Genomic DNA, 23,307 nt, shown 5'->3' on the forward strand with positions numbered 1-23,307 from the left:
ACAATGCATTCGGGTTATTGGTTGCCGAGATATCGAAGGTAAAGGTGGCATACATTTGCGCCTATCATAAGAAGTGATAGATGACTCGTTTTTAAACAAGTTACCTTTTCGTGTCAACTACTTTCTATCGAAAGATTTTTGCGGTGGTGGTGCGCTTCAAGACAGTATGTATAAAAAAGTCGTTTTCGCATAAAAAGTCGCTCGAAGTACATGGTAGGTAGGGTGGAGGTAGCCTCTCAACGCACTCAGCAAACAGAGAATCGGCTAGTTGAAAATCACAACGCACTCTAAAAATTCTATTTCCTCGGCTTTCTATCACCCGATTTTGATCTTTCTTTAATCGATGTCTTGCGGGACAAGGATTTCAAATAATATGATATTTTTAAACACCTATTTAAATTGCAAAACGGGAAATTTGCAATAAACAATTGAGGCGTTCTTTGCAAAAACCCATATGTAAAGCGTAATTTCCTACAAAAACCACAGTTGTTAATGACTATTGGTGTTTTTGCAGGAAACTTTATCGCTTGGCTGTCAGTAGGTTGTTATAGGTTAACGTTCCTTCGAATAGTTGTGTTGTGTGATTTTATAAGTAAACACCATAAACCAATTTAGTAAAATGAGTTTTATAATAAATACAAGTAACAATGAACTTGAACGATAAGGTTCAAGTGAAAATTTGCCATTAAAAAAGAAAAAGAAGGTGCAGAGGTAAAACAGGCAAGAGTGATGAGAGTGACGAGAGGGACAAAAACATGTTAATTATAAGGGCATAGAAAAAGCACAAGAACAAATGGGTCGCAATTGCAGGTACGTTATACATATTAATTGTAAAATGATGAGTAAAACATTTATATTTCTATTAGGTGTTTACGGTTTCAATGTTATTCTAAAATTATTGATGAAGGGAAATCTCGAGTTTTCGACCGAAAGATAGTTATTTGGCAGGTAAAATCAATCGCTTTATTTATAAAATTAAAATATTAAAAATTTATTAAGTATATCTCATTGTAGGGCTAATATCTTATTACATTCCAAATCAAAGAAGAAGCCGAAAAAACGCTGAAATTAGGGATGTTTTACAAACAAAAGTAGAAAATGATGCGCCAAGCCAAGGTAACGTTCCGCAAATGCTCAAAGACCAACATTCTGCTGCCTATAATTATAAAATAAGGTTGGAAAAAAGAGAAGAACCAGTATGTGTAAAGGCTTTTTGTGGTCTTCATAGAATAACATATGAAAGGTTTCGAAGGTTACAAAAACATGTCTTTAATGGTGGATCAGCACCAAAGGATAAACGAGGCAAGCATTCAAACCGACCAAATAAAACGGCAAAAAATACATAGGCTTTAATTAAGAGCCATATCAAATCTTTTAAAAACCGACTGTCTCATTATTCAAGAAAAAAAAATCCGATTACCTACTACCTTCCTGAGACGTTATCTGTGAAAAATATGTATAAAATATTCATAGCAGAACATCCCGGTGTAAAGTCTTCTTATAAAATATATTAAAAATATTCCATATCGAATTTAACCTTAAATTTGGTTTATCGAGAAGTGATACATGTGGTACTTGCGATCGGTATCAAAGTAAACTGTTAGCTAGTTGTGACGATCCAGAAGACGTGCGAAAATTAAATATTGAGAAAGAACTTCACTTACGGAAAGCTGAGAAGTTTTTTGAATGAAAAAGAAAATATAAATTAAAAGCACGTGATGATTCAGAGAACTACAGTTGCTTGTCTTTTGACTAAATGTAAAACCTTCCAATGCCTCAGAATAGCTTCAGAATCTTATTCTAATAAGCGACAGATGTGCTGGACAAAATAAAAACAATGTTCTTATGAAATTTTTGTACTAGCTTGTCCATGATTTACACATGTTTGAAACTATTACACATGTATTTCCTATTCGAGGCCATTCATTTTTAAGTTGCGACCAAGATTTTTCATTGATTGAAAAGCATAAAAATCTGAAACCGTAATCAAGAATGCAAGGAGAAAACCATCACCGTTTACCGTAACTGATGTTAATCATGATATTTATTTATGATATTTAACATTTCAGAAGCAGTAACTCCATTTTTTCCTAGATCAGCTCGTCCTCCAGTGAAAATCAAAACTGCGCGAATGTTGAGATATTCAGTTGATGAACCTGGGGTTGTTTTAATAAGACAGACTTATATAGGTAGCTGGGAAAAATCCCCTATAAGAAACAAACGTAGTATACCGAAAGAGTTTGAATTTAAACCGTTATATAGTACGCGTTTGGATATTCCTCAGGAAAAAAAAAGAAAACCTTGGAGAATTTGAAAAAAACAGAGGCTCAAAACTTTTATAACAAACTGTTCACACAATCTGGTCATCAGTCGGAAAAGACTACCGATTTAGACGAAGACGATAACAGCAGTGGTGTAAGTAATGAAGACTAAATACTTTGTTTCAAATTTCAACAATTTCATATTTCAATTTTTTCACATTTCAAATTAAAGGTTTCGTTAATTTTTTATTTTAGTTTATTACTATAAATATCGTTTTTCCTATAAATTATTGAAAATTTTCTGCAAAAACCCCATATGTCAAATAAATAAATAAAAAAACCAAAGGAAAAATAATGTTATTTATATTGTAAACTGTGTGTAATCATCAAAATAATAAATCACTAGTTTGAGAATTTCCGTAGACTTTATACGGTTCAATTAAATAACTTTTTTTTAACTTTTCAATGTTGTAAATAATGACAAATGGGGTTTTTGCAAAGTACACCTCAATTTATATGTCATTCAATAATCGCATTTTCTTTATATGCAGTTTTTGATTCTGAACTATTGATGTGTTATAATAATACCTTTAGTTTTTCTTCTTTGTGTGTCCAGAATATAAAAGTATCATCCACGTACCTAAGCCAAAGTTTGGGTTTATGTTCGGCTGTTTCTATTGATCGCTATTCTATTTCTTGCATAAACAGGTTTGCTATTACCGGTGACAGTGGTGAACCCATCGGTGCTCGTTCAACTTGTTTATATCTTTGCTCCTAATAGATAAAATAAGTGTTATTTAAGCAGTGCTTTATTAGATTTAAAATATCCTGTGATATTGGCTACTTTCTGCTGATTTCATCTATAAGGATCAAAGATATAAACAAGTTGAAGGAGCACCGATGGGTTAACCACTGTCACCGATAATAGCAAACCTGTTTATGCAAGAAATAGAACAGCGAGCAATACAAACAGCCGAACACAAACTTAAACTTTCGCTTAGGTACGTGGATGATTTTTTTATAATCTGGACACATGAAGAAGAAAAACTAAAAGTATTTTTAGAACACATCAATAATATTCACCATAAACTCCAGTTTACTATGGAACTGAAAGAAAACGAACAACTACCATTTTTAGATAGTTTTTAATTATTTAATCAATTATATCATGGTCACTTAATGCATAATCCACAAGCAGTTCTTCTATATCATCGTGGCTAAAGATATTAAAACCATCTCTGGTAATTTCATGTGCCAAATTAATTATTTCATTTGATAGTATCACTGTTGGAACGGTTTCATTGCTTGTTACACATGCTGGCCAAATCTTTTTCCAACAGGCATTTAAAGTTCTTGGTCTTATTTGAGCGGAAGCAAATGCAACATGAATCAAACAATCAAAAATAGAAAATTGCTTCCACACGTCTTTTACTGTTAAGGCTTATTTTGTAGTTTACTCACGATGGATTTGTAAATTGCCTTTATGTAATATTTTTTAAACTTTACAATTGTGCCTTGATCTAATGTCTGAATAATGCTTGTTGTATTGGGCGAAAGAAATACTATTCGAACGTTTGGATGTTCTAAGTGTGGATAACATGAGGTTTTAATTGACTATTTGTATTGCTTTGGTGTAAGTCTCATTCAACTGTAAGCAGGAATATTTCATTTAAAAAGATTTTGAAAATAAAAATGTGTGCTACCGAAACTTTATTACTTTTATAAATAAGAGCCTAATAACTAAACCTATCACAGATATCTATTTAATATCACATAACAGTGCAACTCCACGTAATGTCCAGTGCCTTGGATTATGATCAGTTTCGAAATCTATGGATCCTACATATTTCAGATCAGTTCGTTGTGGTTTTCTATAAATTGGACATTCGTAGAGCTTCGGATCCTTACCAGCTGTGGTATTAATTGCAAAAATAAAAATAACTGGCATTTGTTCGTAGAGAACTTTGGGTTTACTTTCTATTAATTTGCCGCTTCGCCTGTCTAGGCCTGCGCCTTCCAAAAACAATCCGTGAACGTATACACCTTCAGCCGGTCCTTCTTTGATGTCTTCTTTACTATGTCTGGTAATCATATTTTGAAGTACTACTGAGTCTAACGCCCAACCTTTGTGGGCTCTGGTTACGTCCTAAAATACATTAAGAGTTCTTTAAACTACTATTTTATACTGATTAAAAAATCTTTCAATAAGTAATTATAATTAGTATGTAAATTAGAATCACTCTTAACTCATATTGTTTGTTATTATTTTGATAATATTTTATTGTAAATAGGTTATCACGTTGGCTTGGTTTAAATGAGTTAAGATTGTAAAGGGTGATTCATTTAGAGGTACTTTTTTCAACAGGAAAAAAACAATGCGAAAAATAAATTTTATTTGAAAATATTTATTATTATATAAAAGAACCATTCTTAAAAATAATTTCTTTTAAATGTTGGCCATGACTACGATTAAGTAGGTTCATTCTGAAGTTCCAATTCTCCATGACTCGTTCCATCATTTCAATTGGTATTTCACCAATGACTTGAGTAATGTTGGCCTCTAATGCCTCAATCGTATCTGGTTTATTCATGTAGGTTTTGGACTTTAGGTAGCCCCAAAAGAAGGAGTCTAGAGGTGAAATGTTACAGGATCTAGGCGGCCAATTCACTGGTCCAAAGCGTGAAATAATTTGTTCACCGCAGTAAAGCCATGCTTTCAAGGGCTATATGGCACGTGGCGCCATCTTGTTGGAAACAAATATCGCCGAGATCACGAGCTTCAATTTCAGGTACCAAATAGTCCATTATAACGGCACGATACCGGTGTCTATTCACAGTAACATTCTGGCCGGCCTCTGTTTTAAAGAAATATGGACCAACGATTCACCCAGCCCATAAACCACACTAAACAGTTATTTTTTCAGGGTGTAATGGCAACTGTTGAACCTTTGAACCTTTTTGAGTTGTTCATTACTCCAAATACGGGCATTTTGTTTATTAACGTACCCATTAAGCCAAAAATGGGCCTCATCTGAAAACAAAATTTTTTTTGAAAACAGTGGATCTTCTGAAATCTTATCAAGAGCCCATCGACTGAAGCGGTGATGACTCGGAAGGTGGGTCGGCTTCAGCTCTTGCACTAATTGAATTTTGTATGCTTTTAAACTAAGTTCCTTACGTAAAATACACCAAGTTGTTGCATATGACAAGCCAAGCTGTTGAGAACAGCGACGAGTCGATTCTTCATTATTTTCGAGTACACTATCCGATACCGCCGCTATATTTTCTTGAGTACGTGCTGAATGTGGTCTATTTGGTCGCGTGTTATCCAATAATGAAAACTGGGTTTCAAACTTATTAATCGTAAAGCGAATTGTTCGTTCGGTAGGCCGATTATGTGGACCATAAATTGCTCTAAGCGCACGAAATACATTCCTCAGAGAACTTCCATTTTCAAAATACAACTTAATAGTTAAAGAAAGATAGTTAGAAACCTAAAGAAAACTGAATACCTAACAACGGAGAATACAGAAATAAAACAGCTGGAAATAGACGAAGGTAAACAAATCAAAGGAACAGACACGTATAAGTATTTAGGCTTCATAATATCAAACAAAGGAACAACGGAGGAAGATATAAAAAATAGGCTAGGACAAACAAGAGACTGCATACGAAAATTGAACCCGGTAATATGGGATAAGAACATCAGCATGAAAACAAAGAAAAAAATATATAATACCATGACAAGAAGTATCCTCACTTATGGTTGTGAAAATTGGACAATAAATAAGAAAACCAAAAACAAAATAAGAGCAACAGAGATAGAATTCCTAAGGAGAATCTGCAGAGTAACAAGAAGAAATAGAATAAATAGCATGGAGATTAAGAGGAGAATGGGAATGAACTCCGACATAATAGACTACATCGAACAAAAGACTAACCTGGTAGGATAAATAGAATAACAGAGTGGAGCCCGATAGGAAGAAGAAAGAGAGGCAGACCCCGAAGATCTTTCAGAGATGAAGTAAACGAAGCAATGAGTAAAAGAAACCTACAGGAAGGGGACTGGCTAGACAGGAAAAATTGGAGAAAACGGTTGAGTGAAGGAATACAGTGAAAACTGTGGAAATCCTTGTATATATATAACTTAATAGTTTCTAGACGCTGTGCCGGGCTAAGTCTTTCCATCATGAAATGTCAAACAATACTGAACAAAAGCGAAATATCAGTTTGACAGTATTTATTCACGATCTCCAATCAAATCCCCACCAAAAAAAGTGCCTCTAAATGAATCACCCTTTATATCGACGGTGTCACGAAAGAAAGGCATAAGCGCCATTGACAGTTTTTTTCAGTAGACACAAAAAACGTTTAATATCGCTTAATATTTCTTTTTTTACATTTTTTTGGCATTTTATTATTATCGAACTGAGGCACTCTGACTTACCATATGTTATTTATAAAACAATTATTATAAACATGAGATATTTAACATTTTGGTGCTTACGCCTTTAATGTTAGGTTCTGTGGTGTTTAAGTCTTTTTGAAAGGCGGTTACCATATTTTAAAAAAAGTATTTTGATGAAAAAATGTCGCTTAGAAACTTGTACGCCTTTTAATTTTACGGAATTATAACAAAAATGGAGAATAAATCTTTTCATTTTAAAGCATAACAATTAAGTAAAAATAATACAAATTAAACAATACACAATAATATATTTATGAGTTTCTTAGAGTTATATTGGTGTAAAAAAATACAAAAATAAAAGTTAATATAATTATCACGTTATATTAAGTAAAAAACAACAAAAACTATTAAAAAGTATCATTTTTTCTACATTGATAACTAAGTAAGTTGTATTATAAAACTAATAGAAATAAAATGCAAATCAAAATTTGATAACAGAAAATAACATTTATCAATAACAAAACAAACTAATAGAAACGAAGAACCGATATAACAGAAAATTGAACCAGTTGATGAGCTAGAACGTAGTGAGCTAGAACTAATGCTGTCAATTTCAGTCTCATTTTTAAAAAATACTGTCAAGGATGATGAATCTGATTCGGAGTCGGATTCGGAGAATCATTTTGTTGTATAAAATCATTACAACCTATCTTATCATCAACTAATGAACTAAATACTATTGCGGCATTATTACTACTATCATCAGTATCATCACTATCTGAGTAAGGTACAAGCTTTTTATCACAGGTTAATAAATCAGTCTCTTCTTCGGCAGTTTCATCAATATTCGAAAATAAACGGCTGTCAATATTCAAATTTACACTTGAGGAAAACTGAAATCCACAATGGCATCATCATCTAGAACAAAACTAGGCATTTGGAGTTCTTGTTCATGGTCTTTTAGTACAGGCTCTAAAAGAATATCATGCTTTAGCGCTTCATTGAGGACCTCATTTACAGTGGAAAATGAACCATGGTTTTTATTATTTCCGCTGGATTCCTGCACATTGCTTTTCTGATCTTCCCAAATGGATTGCAATGCAAGATTCATTATTTTCTGCCCCCGAGAAACCATTCTAAAAACCATTAAAAAAAAAAAGAAGTAAACGCCATTCAAATGTTAGTTTTTTAAAATAATATTACTACCAAAATATAACTTTAAAATTAAAAAAAAACTATACAACAAAGTCAATATATATTTTATTTAGGTTCAAACCTTATTTAAGTCGGTTAAGTAGTAACTTTTCTATGGCATATCTAAGTCATAGTGTATTTTAAATGGCCAAATGGCGGTTAGATAAACGAAAAAATTTTTTCTGAAAAGGCCTAACCGACAGTCGGTAAAATTGTACATTCTTATGGTATATTATGATTTCTCAAGATAAATGATCTAACTAAACGCTTAATAAAGCATTAAATATTAATAATATTTCAAATTATTGTTTACCTTATTGATATAACCACGTTTTCAGACCCAAGACGTAAGCACCACCTTCAACTACGGATCTTGTCGCTTACAGATTTCGGTGTCACATCTTTTAAGCAACTCGTTTGGCGGTTAGAAAATTCAAAGCTTGTTTTAGTCGAGTTGGAATTTTTTACAGCTGCGTCATTTTAATAGTCGATAGGACGTAAAATGTATTTTATTTTGATACCAAAACATAAATTTATAAATTTTGGCGCTTATGCCTTTTTGTCGTGACGCCATCGATATAGTCTATTCATCTGTAATACAGTATGGTTCGTATCCAAGAAGTAAGATTATAAATCACAGCGAATCTTTTTTAAACTAGAATATCAACTTATATTATATTTTATTTACCTGTCTCATTGCCGTGAGAAAACCTTGTGGATTAAAGAAACCTGTCATCCAAAACACATTCGGTTTACCATTTTGACACCACGTTCGGAATTGCGCATCTCGTTCCAACAATTCTGTATACCAAAATCCTAAAGTGGCAGATTCCCACGATATCTTTAATAAAGAACAATATATTAAATAAAGCACAGGTAAGGTTATATTAGTTACCTTTTGCCATCTTTCCGGAATTCTAGCATCATACATAGAATCTAACGAGGTTCGAAGATTTTGGCTCATAACAATTGTTCCGTCTATTGCTAGCTTTAAATCTGTTAAAGTGGACTTTACCTAGAGAAAAAAATATATGTATAGTTTATCGATAATAGAATAAAAGTCGATATCTCTGTTTAGCCCTATTTTTGGAACACCAATTTTAAATTAGAAAGCTGTCAAAAAACCAGTAAAACTAAGAAATAAATTATCAAGATATATTTTTATGGTTTCATGTTATAGATAGGCCAAAACGTTTGTCAACCTGAAATAATGTTACTAGATGACATTTTTATCGAGCAAATAATCTCATTATTTCAAACTTAAGTTTAGTTATATTAACACACTACTGCATAGTAGCACTACAAGAAATAAATGACTATTTATTTTTCAGTAGCGTATTAGAAAATAGAATATTTGGGCACGGGCTTTGTGGTAAATAAAAACGTGCCTTAGTCTGTGGACCACATATCGATACAAAAGAAAAATGTATAAAAAGAGTGCATTTTCCAAGCCAAGGCAGTCTACTCTTGCTCCGGCTCCCACATAGGGTCTACTTTACCCTTAAAACCCCCTTCACGGGACTATGCTTCCCACTCGTCCTTAGACTCTTTTGCTTGAACCTTTTCACTACCAAACTGTGTTTTAATATAAGATATTTCCTTACCCACCAAATTGGAACACAAACGCAGAGGTAACTTCGATTGGGCTGGTCGAAGCCGTTCGCAGAGCACCTAGGGAGCATATATGGGTTAATTCGTGCCAAGAACCAAACATCCTCATGGTGATATGGCGCCCGAATAACAGTGAGCCTCGAGACCCAAGCTAACTCCGAGCTACGCTGAGCATCTTCCAGAACGATAATGGTTCCACGATCTCAATACCAACCCACACCGGCAGCTAACCTAGATCGTAGGCCGTCATGATATTTTGCAGTTTCTGACGCTGTCCTGTGCCGAATGTTTTGGTGAACGACAAGTTTCCCTAGTCACGAAGCCCAGAAACAACTGGGTGCATTTTCCAAGCCAAGGCAGTTTAATCTTGCTCCGGTTTCCACATAGGGTCTCCTATATCCTGGGAGCCCCCTTCACGGGGCTATGCTAACCAGTCCTCCTTAGACTTTATTGCTTGGATCTTTCTACTACAAAACTGTGTTTTATTGTGAGATATTACTTCTTCTTCTTGTAGTTCTTTCTCCTATTAGAGGTTGGCTATCATCACAGCTGTCCATACCTTATTGGCGGCTGCTCTAAAAAGATCTACTGAGCTGCAACTATACCACTCTCGTAGGTTTCTTAGCCAGGAAATTCTTCGTCTTCTTATTTTTCAAGGGATCAAGGGATCTTTTACCCTTGATTTTGCCTTGCATTAGGAGCCTTAATATCTCATATTTCGCACCTCTGGTAATGTGGCCTAAATATTCCAGCTTTCCTGTTTTGATGTGCTTTATGACCTCGCAATCCTTTTGTAGCCTTCTTAACACTTCTGCATTTGTTACTCGTTGGGTCCATGGTATTTTCAAAATTCTTCTATGGCATCACATCTCAAATGATTTCAACTTCTTTATATTATCCACTTTTAGTGTCCAGCTTTCCATTCCATACAACAAAGTCGAGAACACATAGTATCTTAAGGCTCTTATCCTCAGCTCCAGAGAAAGGTCTCAATTAACAAACATTGTTTTTATTTTTATAAATGCTTGTCTTTCAATTTCAATGCGTGTCCTTATTTCTCTACCTTAGTCATTGTTTTCATTTACCCAGGTTCCCAGATATTTGTAGTTATTCACTCTTTCTACTTATTTTCCCTGGATATCTAGCCTTCCTACCGTATGTTGCGTAGAAATAATCATGCACTTGGTTTTCTTAACGTTCATTTGTAGTCCATATTTTATAATGACTTGATGTAATCTATTTACTAAGCGTTGCAGTGATTTTAGATTGTCTGCAAAAACAGCGGTGTCGTCTGCGAATCTTATGTTGTTCAAGATTTTTCCGTTTATTGATATACCCTATTGTTCCTCTGATATTGCTTCCTTAAAAATAGCTTCGCTGTACAAATTAAATAACAATGGGGCCAGCACGCAACTTTGTCTAACACCTCTTTTGATTCCTATAGTTTCTGTATCGACATTTTCGATTTTAACCTTTGCTTTTTGATTCCAGTACAGATTGACAATAACCCGTATATCTCGACTGTCCACATTCTTTTCTTTTAACAGTTTTACAAGTTTCTGATATCGTACTCGTGATGTCGTACTGAGATATTACCTAAACCACCAAATTGGAACAGAAATGCAAAGGAAACTTTGATTGGGCTGGTCAAAACCCGTTGCAGAGCACCTAGGGAGCAGAATTGGGTTAATTTCTGCCAAGACCCAAACGTCCTTATGGTGACAAATATCATTTATGAACATACATGCACGGACTGAAGAGAAAATATAGAAATAAATTTAGAATACAGTATTCGAAAATATTTCTAAATACGATGTGAAAATAATGCTAGATGTTGCTAATCAAAAAAAGGGAATTAAAAAATGTACATACCCACCATAAGAAAATATAGTCTGCATAAAGTAACGAACTAAAATAATAGGTTTTTAATAGATTTCACAAAAGCATAAAATATGATCATTATGAGCACTCACTTCCAACTCAAAAGAATATATGAAGGAGGATGAAGATCGCCAGATCGGAAAACCGTAGATCAAATCGATTATGTGCTCAGCGTTATCACTGTTGTTCAGCATCCTTTTTGAAATTGCCATCAAAGAACCAGAATCAACAGGACAGCGCTTATTTATCAACAAAAACACCAATGTCTAGAATTTTCTGATGACATATTACTGATGGCCAGAAGTAAACAGCAATTAAAAGAAATAGTAAAAAGAGTAAAAGCGAAAGTGAGAAATAAAAGGATTTACATGAACGAAGACAAGACCAAACATGTGAAAGTGACAGAACAAGAATAAACTAATGGTTTTATTTTCCAAAAAGACGTAACATAAAAATAAATATAACCTTTTAAAAGTAGTAAAAAGAATTTCTTAGTTAGATTCCATTTAATATCTAAAAATATAAGCTAAAAGTATCATTATGTACCTCTTTAAGTACTCGTTGAATTCTATCAACTTCTTGTCTTAGAAAAATATTCATCGGCAACAAGGGTCCCATTCTTTGAAGAGCTTCTTTAACCTCAAAGCTATTATACTGATTTGGTAATTTCTCGAGCATATCTTCAGCTAGACAATACACAACGCTTTCTCTGGTCTCACCGCCGCCACCACCTCCTTCTTTAGGTTGAACGTTGAGAATTGTATCAAGGATGCCTAGAAATGTATTCAATTAGTTGTGTTAACCTTATAATATCCACCACATTATTTTATATTTACTGAATTATATCTATTTGCAGATGTTATATTTTCGTACACGTTTAAAATCCTAAACGAAATAAATTAACAAAAACAAATCAAACACATCATAAAAAAGGAAATTTAAAGCCTTTGGACGTATATTTAAATGACTGAAATCACAAACCAACAAAGTGATGTCGGCTCAAACCATTTAGCTACAATTGCCAACCTTGAAAATCTGATATCAAAACTAATGGAGAGAATGGACACTATGCATAATCTCCTTACTACTATGATTTCCAAAATGCACTAATGCAACACAGACTTAAATTAGCCGTCTGGAACTCAAATGGCCTATCCAAGAAATCAACATTTTTCTCGATGAGAAGAAAATTAATGTTATACTCATATCAGAAGCTCATCTAACAGACAAAAATTATATTAAAATTCCAAAATACATTGTTCACTACACAAAACATCTAAATGACAAAGCACACGATGGCACACCTATCATTGTCAAATCAAACATAAAACATCATGAGATAAATAAGTTCAGTGAAAAGTACCTACAATTGTAGCGTTTTATATTTAATATCTATATAATAATATAAATTCTGTTTTAAGTTTTGTATTCAGTTGTTTTTGTCGTTGAAAACGATTTGTTTACATTCGAGTCCCCTAATATTCCGGTTGAAAAAGAGGTTCGTAGAAAAAATATTGCAAGTCAGGTATTCAATTTTTCTAAAACGTAATAAAGCTGAGAATATTTTTGTCTTTATTTACATTAAAATTCTCATATTCTTTGTATGTATTGTGAGGTAAAAAATTTCCAGTTACCCAATTTAAAAGTAAATAATCAAGATGTTTTTTTGTCGGTTAGTTGCTAAGAACGAGGTCAAGAGGGGTATTTTGTTTGTTTAGGTTCGTAGACCACAAACTGGCTGGAGACGTGAAGGGAAATTATTTGGCGTTGAATTTTGTAAAATGTAACGCAGAGAGGAGTAAAGCAGAAGATTTTAAACGGAGAAGACGTTTTGCGGACTTTGAATCAAGGGTCGATTCAATGTTCTTGGTGGTAATGTCTTAAGACCGGTTAAGGTGATTAATTTACTCTTTGCAAGTAATTGCAGTTTAGAAAAGAGTAACCACCAAAATATTTGTGTAGATAAAGGAAACTGATGAAATTATTATATAGGATGTCCCCGTCGTCAGCTTGCTTCCTCCACCGAACCTAATTTACATCTCTTGATTGTTCGTCCCTGAGTATGGAAATGGTTGCTTTGTCCCTGTTGGAGAATATATCCAGATATATGTCCCATAGATGTTTAACAAGTTCTTTTTCAAAGTTAAGTGCGAAACAGTGAAATTCAGGTAACTTTTTAAGCGATTAAATTTTAAAGTAAAGACAGACATTTTTGGCTAAAGTAATAATTGCTTTCATAACAATTTAAAAATTGTAATATTTAACAATTTTAATTTGATTATTATATAGTATATTTTTTGTGCCATTTATATTTTTAATAACTGTTTGTGGTAAGACACAATAAATGTTAAATTTTGTTTCTTAACATTTGTTTTTTTTAACTAACCTTTTTTTGAGTTTCCGTTTGAAAAAGACATGTTTCTTTATGTTTGATAATTATTTCCCTAGTTACAACTAGATGTCGTAATGGTTATAATTAAGCACCTCGAAGTGGCGCTCTTTATAAATTACTAGAGGTGTTTCCTGTTTCCTTTTGTTTTGTTTGTCCCAAGTGATTCATGACCCTTTGTTTCATTGTGTAGCTGTCCCAATCCTACCCCCCCTGTCATTTACTTACCCACGACCCCAGCTCTCCAGTTAACCCCTGAGTGCCGTTCGCACAAATAACGATTATTTTGCTTGCCCTATCTTGACCCCCATTAGTTTCTGTCCCCAATTTTCTACCCTGTGTTCTTACCCTGAGGTAGGCAAAAAATATTTCGTTACACAATCAACTATCAATGTCATTGAAAACTGGCAAGGCAACCTTATCTTATCTGCAGAGTACTATCCTCCTTGCCAATCCAGTAACGAAAACAACTTTAATACCTGCTTTAGTTCTCTTGGACACAAATTCATAGCAGGAGGAGACTTTAAGAAACTTGACAGTCAAAACAGAAATACAAATTGAAAACGTTGTACAATATCTTACTACTTCCATACAAAAGGCGGGATGGAGTGCTACTCCTGAACAGATAATATGGAAGGAAAGCATAAATTGTTTTGAGTGCAAAAAGCTTGATTGAAGAGAAAAGAAAACTAAGTAGAAAGTGGCAAAACTCACACGAACCTATTGACAAAGAAAAACTTAAACAGAGTTACCAGAAGACTTAAAAATCTGTTAAAAGAAGAAATAAATAAAGGGATCCAAACTTATCTAGAAAATCTGACGCAGTTCAAAGATACACACTATCCTTTATGGAAAACGACAAGAAAATTAAAAGGGCCACAAGAAGCCATACCTCCTTAAAAAAATGCGAAAACAAGAACACATACAGAGAAATCCGAGACATTCACAGAACACCTTTTGAAAGTATTTAGCCCATTTACCAGAGAAGTGCCTGTATAACAAAAAGAACCACTTCATTCTTTTCTTAACGCTCCATATCAAATGGAACTACCAATCTCCCAATTTAACATTAAAGAATATTAAAGAAGAAAAACAGATAATAAAAAATGAGATAAAACACAACAATGCGGCGGGATACGATCTTATTATAGGTAAGGTCCTTCAAGAACTAACCCATGATTGCTACAGAATAATTACTATGATCTTCAATGCTAAGTTAAGTCTGCACTACTTCCCCTTGCAATGGACAGTGGCACAGATTATACTCATTCAAAAACCTGGTAGAGATCCAAAAGATGTCAACTCATACCGACCGATTAGTTTACTTCCAGTCATTTCTAAGGTTTTTGAAAGACTTCTGTTGAAAAAAATGAAACCAATATTAGACAAAAAGGGTCTTATACCTGACCATCAATTCGGATTTTGTAACTAACACGCTACAATAAAACAAGTTCACAATTATACACAACAATAAGAACTAGTTTCGAAAACAAGCAATACTGTACTGCAGCCTTTTTAGACGCCTCTCAAGCTTTTGACAAGGTGTGTCAAAGAAATCATCACCACTGTTTGATATCGTGCCAAAAGTGTTTCGATATGATCGTGTTTCGTCTTTTCAGAAACCCAAATTATCTTAAATTATTATTGCCTACTTTTTTTTCTTCTTCTCCTCTTGGTGTAGACATGACTCTGTTTTTTAATATGCCTCCAATAAGTTGTCATTCCATCGTTTTGGTAGTCTTCCCACTGATTATCTTTCTATTAGGGAACCGTCTGTGGCCGTCTTTACTACTCCTTTTGTTGTCATTGGGCTTATGTGATCATTCCATTCTATTATTCTATTTCTTACCCAGTCGATGATGTTCTTCATTTTGCATCTTCGTTATATATGTACTTCTAGTTCTGTCTTATAGTATCTTACCATCAATTTTTCTAACAGTTTTCATCTTTGCAGTTTCTAGCATTTGTTTGGTTCTCTCCGGATATGCTCTCCATTATTGATCTGATATCTGTTTTGCAAATCCTAACTTAAATGTCGTGTTCAATATTTTTATTTTTTCATATAATTTCGGGCTACATTCTAGTTAATCATGAAATACAAAAATTGCTTAATAAATAAAACTCACCTTTAGCAGTATTAATTTGATATGTTATATCAGCATTGCCATGTAAGCCAAATACCTCAGGGCTATCTGTAGTTGGTAGACTATTTATATAGTCAATATAGCCCTGAAGATTTCTAGTTTGTGGAACTTTATACGCTTTATAAAACTCAAAGCCTGGCCTTAGTAACACATCGCAAAACCACACCTAAAAGCATATATCGAAATCAAACATCATAATTTAAAATTATTTACAAACAAGATACAATCAATATACAACCGTGAGAACAGATTCTTTTATATAGGGTAATATATTTTTTTTAATATACTATTTTTGCCTACTTCTGGTCCTCCCAAAATTTTGATTTTGTTTTGCATGTTACTTAAATTGTTAGCTTAAATATTTCTAAAGTCAAAAGATTATTATTATTAAAGCTAACAACTTAAACTTTTATGTTAATAAATTGTAGAAAATTATTCATTATTTAAACAACCTCGATAACAAAAATTTCTTTTTAAATAGAAATGAAAATAAATTTATTTTAAATTTAATTTTATGCTAATGGATATGATAGCATTTTACGTCAATTGCCCTTCAAGATAACCAATATTCACTGTACCTTATGATTTAGTTTGTAAACCAACTTTAAATTTACCTGTGTGAAAGTCGTTAATAGACGCTTGTCAAAATCATCAGTAACTCTTCCACCATATTGTACTTCCCCGAGCATATAACAAACTGTCGGCCAAGAAACACCTTTCTTGGGATCCATATCATCCAGGTGATTCTGGATGAATTGCACACTCGCCGCAAAATCTGCTTGGTTGAATTCATATGGAATATTCCATCCTAAAAAATATCTTTGTAACGATAAAGTTGCGGTTACTTATATAATACACTACCGAGCATAAAATTAGGGTTACCTTGTAATTTGAATTTATTTTAGAAATTATTATTCCTTTTTAACTATTTTCGGTTGTAACATAGTTTTTCTTCAAACGTCAAATAAGGATGACATTACTTATCTAACTTGATCCTGTCAAAGTTTGATGTCTCCGCCGGCAGCAGTTTTCTTTTCCCATTTCTTTACGGCGGAGGGAAAAATTTTGTCACAAAGCAACAATACAAATGTCATTAACAACAATTAAACATCATTTTTATTTATAGTAATATTAAAAGTACAATTAGTTAATGAGGCATTTTCAAAATTGAAACCGTGCAAAAATGTTCCCGACTCTTGATACGCATTGGTAATTGTTGATGATACTGATGGTCGAGAACAACTTTCAGCAATCATTCCCGATGTTGGCGAATCATGAGGGTTTAAAATTTTTGTCAACTAATTATGTGATGACAAACAAAGGAGCAATAGTATCAACTTTCAAAGCTCTTAACTCTGTTGTAAACTACATAAAGGGAAATAGGATCTAGCGATATCTAAAAGCGATGTAAAATAGTTTTTGTTGTTTATTTTACTTAGTATTTGTGATGTGTAACAACATATTGTTGTGACAGGCAATTCTGATCAACACAAAGCTTGTTATATTTAATTTTGGAAGTATTTAAACATATTTATAACAAATTTCGAAAAACTTTTCGATTGTTAAATTCGTTGTTCGTAAAAGTTGTTAAATCGTTTTGTGACCGATGTTATGCAAGTGAAATATACAGCCATGAAATGGCTTATTTTTACGGGTTGTTATTCTAAACGGCGCAACATTTATGGTTTGACATGTTAATATAAAGTTTAATTTGGCCTTCACATTGAACAAATTTTTGGGAAAATTAAGTAAAAAATGATGATGATGAATGATGAATGAATGAAATTCAACAAAACAATAATTATAAAGAACTGTTTTGTTTTGTTTATTTTTCTAGTGTACGTTTAGACTTTATTGGATTAAAATTTTTTTAATTTTTAACAATTTTTGTAATATAATATAAATTTCTTTCATTTAAGTTATTTTTTCTTCAAACGTCAAATAATGATGACATTACTTATCTAACTTGATCCTGTCAAAGTTTGATGTCTCCGCCGGCAGCAGTTTTTTTTCCCATTTCTTTACGGCGGAGGGAAAAATGTTGTCATGGCAACAATATGAAACATGTCACAAAGCAACAATACAAATGTCATTAACAACAATTAAACATCATTTTTATTTATAGTAATATTAAAAGTACAATTAGTTAATGAGGCATTTTCAAAATTGAAACCGTGCAAAAATGTTCCCGACTCTTGATACGCATTGGTAATTGTTGATGATACTGATGGTCGAGAACAACTTTCAGCAATCATTCCCGATGTTGGCGAATCATGAGGGTTTAAAATTTTTTGAGCATTATCGTTCTTATTTCTTATTGAATCCTCTATATATCCTTCGGCAACCGTGCTTGATTTCCAGCCCCCATGTTGTTTGAGGCATTCTAGATTTCCGCCTCCATCAATTAAAAGTGTTGCTAAAGTTCGTCGTAAAGAGTGACCCGTGTATGCGCTTGCATGGTTTAAATTTAAATAACTAGCTACTTTTTGGGCTACTGCTCTGATCGAATGTATTCCCATGACGCTTCGGTAACACTTTCCATTTTGGTACTTGATAAAAAATCGGTTTTCTGTGAAATTTTCAGGCCGCAGTGATGTATACTTTTTATGCAGTTTAATGTAGTTTTGACCAATTATCGTAAAAGATCTAATTTGTCGTGTTTTACTGTCTGGGATTTTGATAATTATTACATTTTCTTTATCCTCAATGTCCACAGTCTTCATTTTTACCATTTCGTCGCATCGACAGGCGCCGGTAACAAATTAACAAAACAATCTGAAATATTTTTATAATTTAGTAGAATATACTACATGCTTTGCAGTATAATTTTTTTTACCTTTAATTCTAAATACAACTTATCTGGCGCTTCAAACAAAAATTTATCAAACTCGTCTTTAGTGAAAACTTTAGACTTCTTTGCAGTATATCCTTCGCTTGTTTTTTTCAGAAAGGCACGTAACTTTAAAAATTTGCTTATATCCACATTTTTTCTAATAACTAACTCGGATTTTATCATAGAGTATCGTGACCACATTGTAGAAGATTTCCATTTATTTTCATTTTCCATTATATTAAAATATGCCAGTAAAACATCTTCGGTAACTTGCCGTACTCCTCTTGTATCGCACCACTCTTGGAAGTGCTTGTACGCTAACCGATACTTTATTCCGGACTTGGAGGGCCCCAAACGTGCTACTGCATCATTAGCCGCGGACTCAATTTCGTTTAGGTTTTCTATTTTCGCACTAAATTTGCGCTTGCGGTTGTAACAACAATAAGCTGTCTTTAATAATTGCAAACAACTGTCAAACAACTGTAACCAGGGAGACGCAAATCCCACCGACGACTTAATTATTTTAATTTCTAACATCTAGACGACTTTGATAGTTGTCACAGTTAATTTCGAGTAAAAATAGCGTATGAATTGTACTATTTATGGTTGAAAATTGCTACGTTTGAAGAAAAAATAGTATACTTTATTCGGCAAAGAAGCGACTTTTCTTGACTTGCCCTCTATTACGCGCCTCACTTCGTTCGGCGCGTAATATCGGGCGCGTCAAGAAAAGTCATGCTTCTCCGCCTCATAAAGTAATATACTATTACTAATGGATTTGAGATAAAAATGACCCCTTACCCTAATTCCTAAAATCCATTATCTGCATAGTTTTTGTTTTTTGGTTTCAACGTCAATTGTAAATTGTTTTTGTAGCGTTATTATTGTCATTTTATTGTAATTAACATAAGTTCTATTGTGGCAGCAAGAACTGTGGCGCCGTTAAGAAGATGGCTACAGTTAGCGCAAAACTGCGAGAATCGTTGGTGTGTGCAACAAGTATGATGACGGTACGAAGAAGTCTGCTTACTAGAAGACCTGGTTCAGATCGAGGTAGAATTGTAACATATTTTTATCATTTCTAGTGCTTTAAGACACCTAACGGTCATGGCAGTTTCCCTTCGAAATTATTTGCAAGAAGTAGGAAATATAAACGTAAGGGAATCGACAGTTAGAAGGGGACTTTATGCTGCTGGTTAATTTTCTCAAACTAGAGTAACTGGACTGCTGCTTTCCCGTGAACACCGAATTGCCAGATTGAATTTTGCACAAGAACACTTGACTTGGACAATACAAGATTTAAGTCGTAAATTGTTTTCCGATGAATCAAAAATCTATCTTATGGACTCAGACAAACGTGTAAGAGTGTGGTGATGTCTAAGCGAGAGATATGCTCAAGCATGTATTGAGCAATGGGATGGGGATATTGATTGCGCTAATTACCTGACACAGGTTCCAGAACACCATGTTTTACCGTTTAATAATATTCTTGAAGACGATGCAACATGTATGCATGATAATACACGGCCCCACACTGCTTGGATAGTTACTGAGTATCTTGACGAGGTCACAAATCACATGATTTGTTTGGCCTGATCGCAGTCCAGATATCAAACCCATTCTTCTTCTTCGCGTGCCATATCAGAATTATCCGACGTTGGCGATCACCATTGCGAAGGCTTCTCGATCTTGTGCAATATGGAATAATTGTCCTGCATTTGATATCTGTGTCCATTTACGAATGTTTTTTAACCAAGGAACTTGTTTTCTACCTACACCTCTATGGCCCTCTATTTTGACTTTAAGGATGAGTAGTAATATTTTAAATCGACTTCCCCTTACTATATGTCCCAGATAAGACATTTTTCGATCTTTAACAGTCTTTAGCAGTTCTCTATCTTTGTTGACGCTACTTAGTACTTCTTCATTAGTTTTCCTTGCTATCCAAGGTATCTTTAGCATTTGTCTATGAACCCACATTTCCAATGCTTCAATTTTGTTCATGATCGATAGTTTTAGCGTCCACACTTCTGCACTATATAAAAGTACGGACCAAACATAGCACTTAACCATTCTTTGTCTTAGTTCTAAACTGAGGATCATTCCAAAGAAATGACTTCATTTTCATAAAAGTAGTTTCAGTCATTGCTATTTTGCGTTTTATTTCTATGTCTGGATCTAGTTGGTCCGTTATCACAGTTCCCAAATATGTTATTTGGTGAACATTCTCAACTTGGACTCCCTTTAATTGAAACTTTGCATCGGGATGTGGGTCACGACTAAACACTAAAAATTTGGTTTTGTTTGAGTTTATTTTAATGCCGATTTCCTCTCCTACCTCGTGAATACGCTCAAGCAGAATTTGGAGATAATCAAAATTATTACTGAGACAGAATTACTGTACCGTCTGCATATCTAATCACATTAAGTAGTTCCCCGTTGATTTTTATTCTATATGGTTGTCCCTCAAGTGCCTTTTTAAACAACTGGTCCGAGTAAACATTGAACAATGTTGGCGACAAAATGCAACCTTGTCTGACTCCTCGTTGTATGGAGATTTTATCGGTGTAGTTATCTCCAATTTTTGCGATAGCAGTTTGATTCCAGTACAAATTTTTAATGACACAAATATCCTTGTCATCTATTCCGATATTTTTCAGTATTTGCATTAATTTAACATCCTGTACTTTATCGAATGCCTTTTCGAAGTCCACGAAACATGCAAATACATCTTTTCTTTGGTTACGGAATTTTTGTATTAGGATGTTAAGCGCAAAAAGTGCCTCCCTGGTTCCCATAGCATTTCTAAAACCAAATTGGGTATCTTCAAGATCTTCTTCGCATTTGCATCTAATTCTGTTGTGAAATATTCTTAGGAAAATTTTAAGAGTGTGGCTCATTAGGCTAATTAATCGATATTCTGAGCATTTTCTCGCATTGTGTTTTTTAGGTATTGCCACAAAGATGGATTTGAGCCAATCTGTGAGAATCACTCCGGTGTTCACGGTGGGAGTCAAACCCATAGAACATGTTTTAAATGAGATGAAGAGACCCAGTAAGGTGCCGACCCCAGAAATGTAAAAGAGCTTTGCGACATATTGGTGAAGGAATGGAACAATCTTCCGCAGAGTGTTCAAAATCTGATCCAAAGCCTGCCTCCTCGTTTGCAAGCCGTTATAACTGCCAGAGGAGGGAATACTCGCTACTTAACGTTTTTAAAATTTCTTTTGTTTCAACAAAAAGCACATCAAATTAAAATTGTTCCTTTTCAGTAATTAGTTTATCAAAAAAATTGTTCATTTTTATTACTTTCAATAAACTTTATGGGACAAAAACGTTGTTTTCTTTAAGAAATCAGTAAGTAAACTACTTTACAACCAAAAATACTCAAAAAAGGATATTAATTTCTAAAATAAATTCAAATTACCAGGTGACCCTAATTTTATGCTCTGTAGTGTATTTTTATATTGCTCATTTTTCTTCGGGTATTTATAACAAATTGATATATTGTTAAATGTAACAGATGAGCTTATCTATTGTTGAAATTATTCGTTTTGTTAAGAAAAGTCAACATTGCCATGTCCTAAAGATGGTATATTTGATCGTTTTTGACTGATAATGACTATGCTAAAATATGGCAGCCACTTTTTAAAATTATAGCATATTACAAACAAAAACTGAAACTGAGATATAAAAATCGTAATCTTCAAAATCGCTACATTACCCAGAGGTCCAAACTTTCTTCTTTCTTGAACAACAGTGTGCAAAAACGCGACAGCATACAATAAAGGCGGCCATTGGCTTTGGGCAGAGTAATCCAAGAAATCCTGAGTAATATTCTGGTACGTCCTTTTCATACTTGCCCTTATTCCTTGTGGTGGTTCATTGGTAAACTTAATGGCCATCTGCAATAGACCAATGGGAAACTGTTCATGTACTTCTGTGGTTAACCAAATTCTGAAGCTATCGTGAATGGATTCTGTATCAGCGATCATTGTCATCACTTCTGTGGCGAAAGGAAGAGAAAGATGGATGTTTTGTAAAAGGACCCAGCCTCCGTTTGCCATAGATGTTTCTATCATATCTCTTGCAACGATTTCTTGACCTTGGCCCATTGAAACTGCTTTCAGTGCTAAAAGAGATCAATCTAAATGTGAACTTAATTTGGTTATTAGTGTGTAATAAAAATAAATCACACTTCAGTATATTTGTTAAAGAATCTTGAAAATGATTTAAAAGAGTACATGATGAATAGAGTATACAAAGATGAATAATAGTTTCACATCAAGTAATTTCAAAGAAGAGTGTTCATAAAACAAATTACAGATAATTTGAGAAAATTAACACTGAGAAAAATATTAAAATTCAATGAAACAAATAAATTCTTAAACATACTTAGAATTGCCACATGAAACGCTAATGGCCTGCTAAACCATAAGCAAAAAGTAATTACTTTCTTAAACCTGAATAAAATCGATATTCTGATCATTCCAGAAACCGACTTTGCCAATCTAACTGTGTACGTTCAATTTTCCGCTCTATACCACATATAGTACACCTCACCCCAATGGTACAGCTCATGGTGA

The 23,307-nt window shown here is 33.7% G+C and overlaps 1 protein-coding gene across 1 annotated transcript in view; it reads right to left on the bottom strand.

The window, feature by feature from the left end:
• Window positions 1–3,969: 3,969 nt before the first annotated feature.
• Window positions 3,970–23,307, bottom strand: part of Dhc1 (dynein axonemal heavy chain 1) — a 283,979-nt gene continuing 264,641 nt past the window's right edge. The window contains exons 54-60 of the mRNA XM_072529291.1: window positions 22,446–22,853; window positions 16,503–16,696; window positions 15,871–16,054; window positions 11,902–12,128; window positions 8,759–8,878; window positions 8,552–8,704; window positions 3,970–4,407 (exon numbers count right to left, since the gene is read on the bottom strand). Of these exons, the coding sequence (XP_072385392.1) occupies window positions 4,021–4,407; window positions 8,552–8,704; window positions 8,759–8,878; window positions 11,902–12,128; window positions 15,871–16,054; window positions 16,503–16,696; window positions 22,446–22,853 (1,673 nt within the window). The 3' untranslated portion in view covers window positions 3,970–4,020. The remainder of the gene's footprint in view (window positions 4,408–8,551; window positions 8,705–8,758; window positions 8,879–11,901; window positions 12,129–15,870; window positions 16,055–16,502; window positions 16,697–22,445; window positions 22,854–23,307) is intronic.

The sequence above is a fragment of the Diabrotica undecimpunctata genome, chromosome 4 (assembly GCF_040954645.1).
Source record: "Diabrotica undecimpunctata isolate CICGRU chromosome 4, icDiaUnde3, whole genome shotgun sequence".
Classification (NCBI taxonomy): Eukaryota; Metazoa; Arthropoda; class Insecta; order Coleoptera; family Chrysomelidae; genus Diabrotica; species Diabrotica undecimpunctata.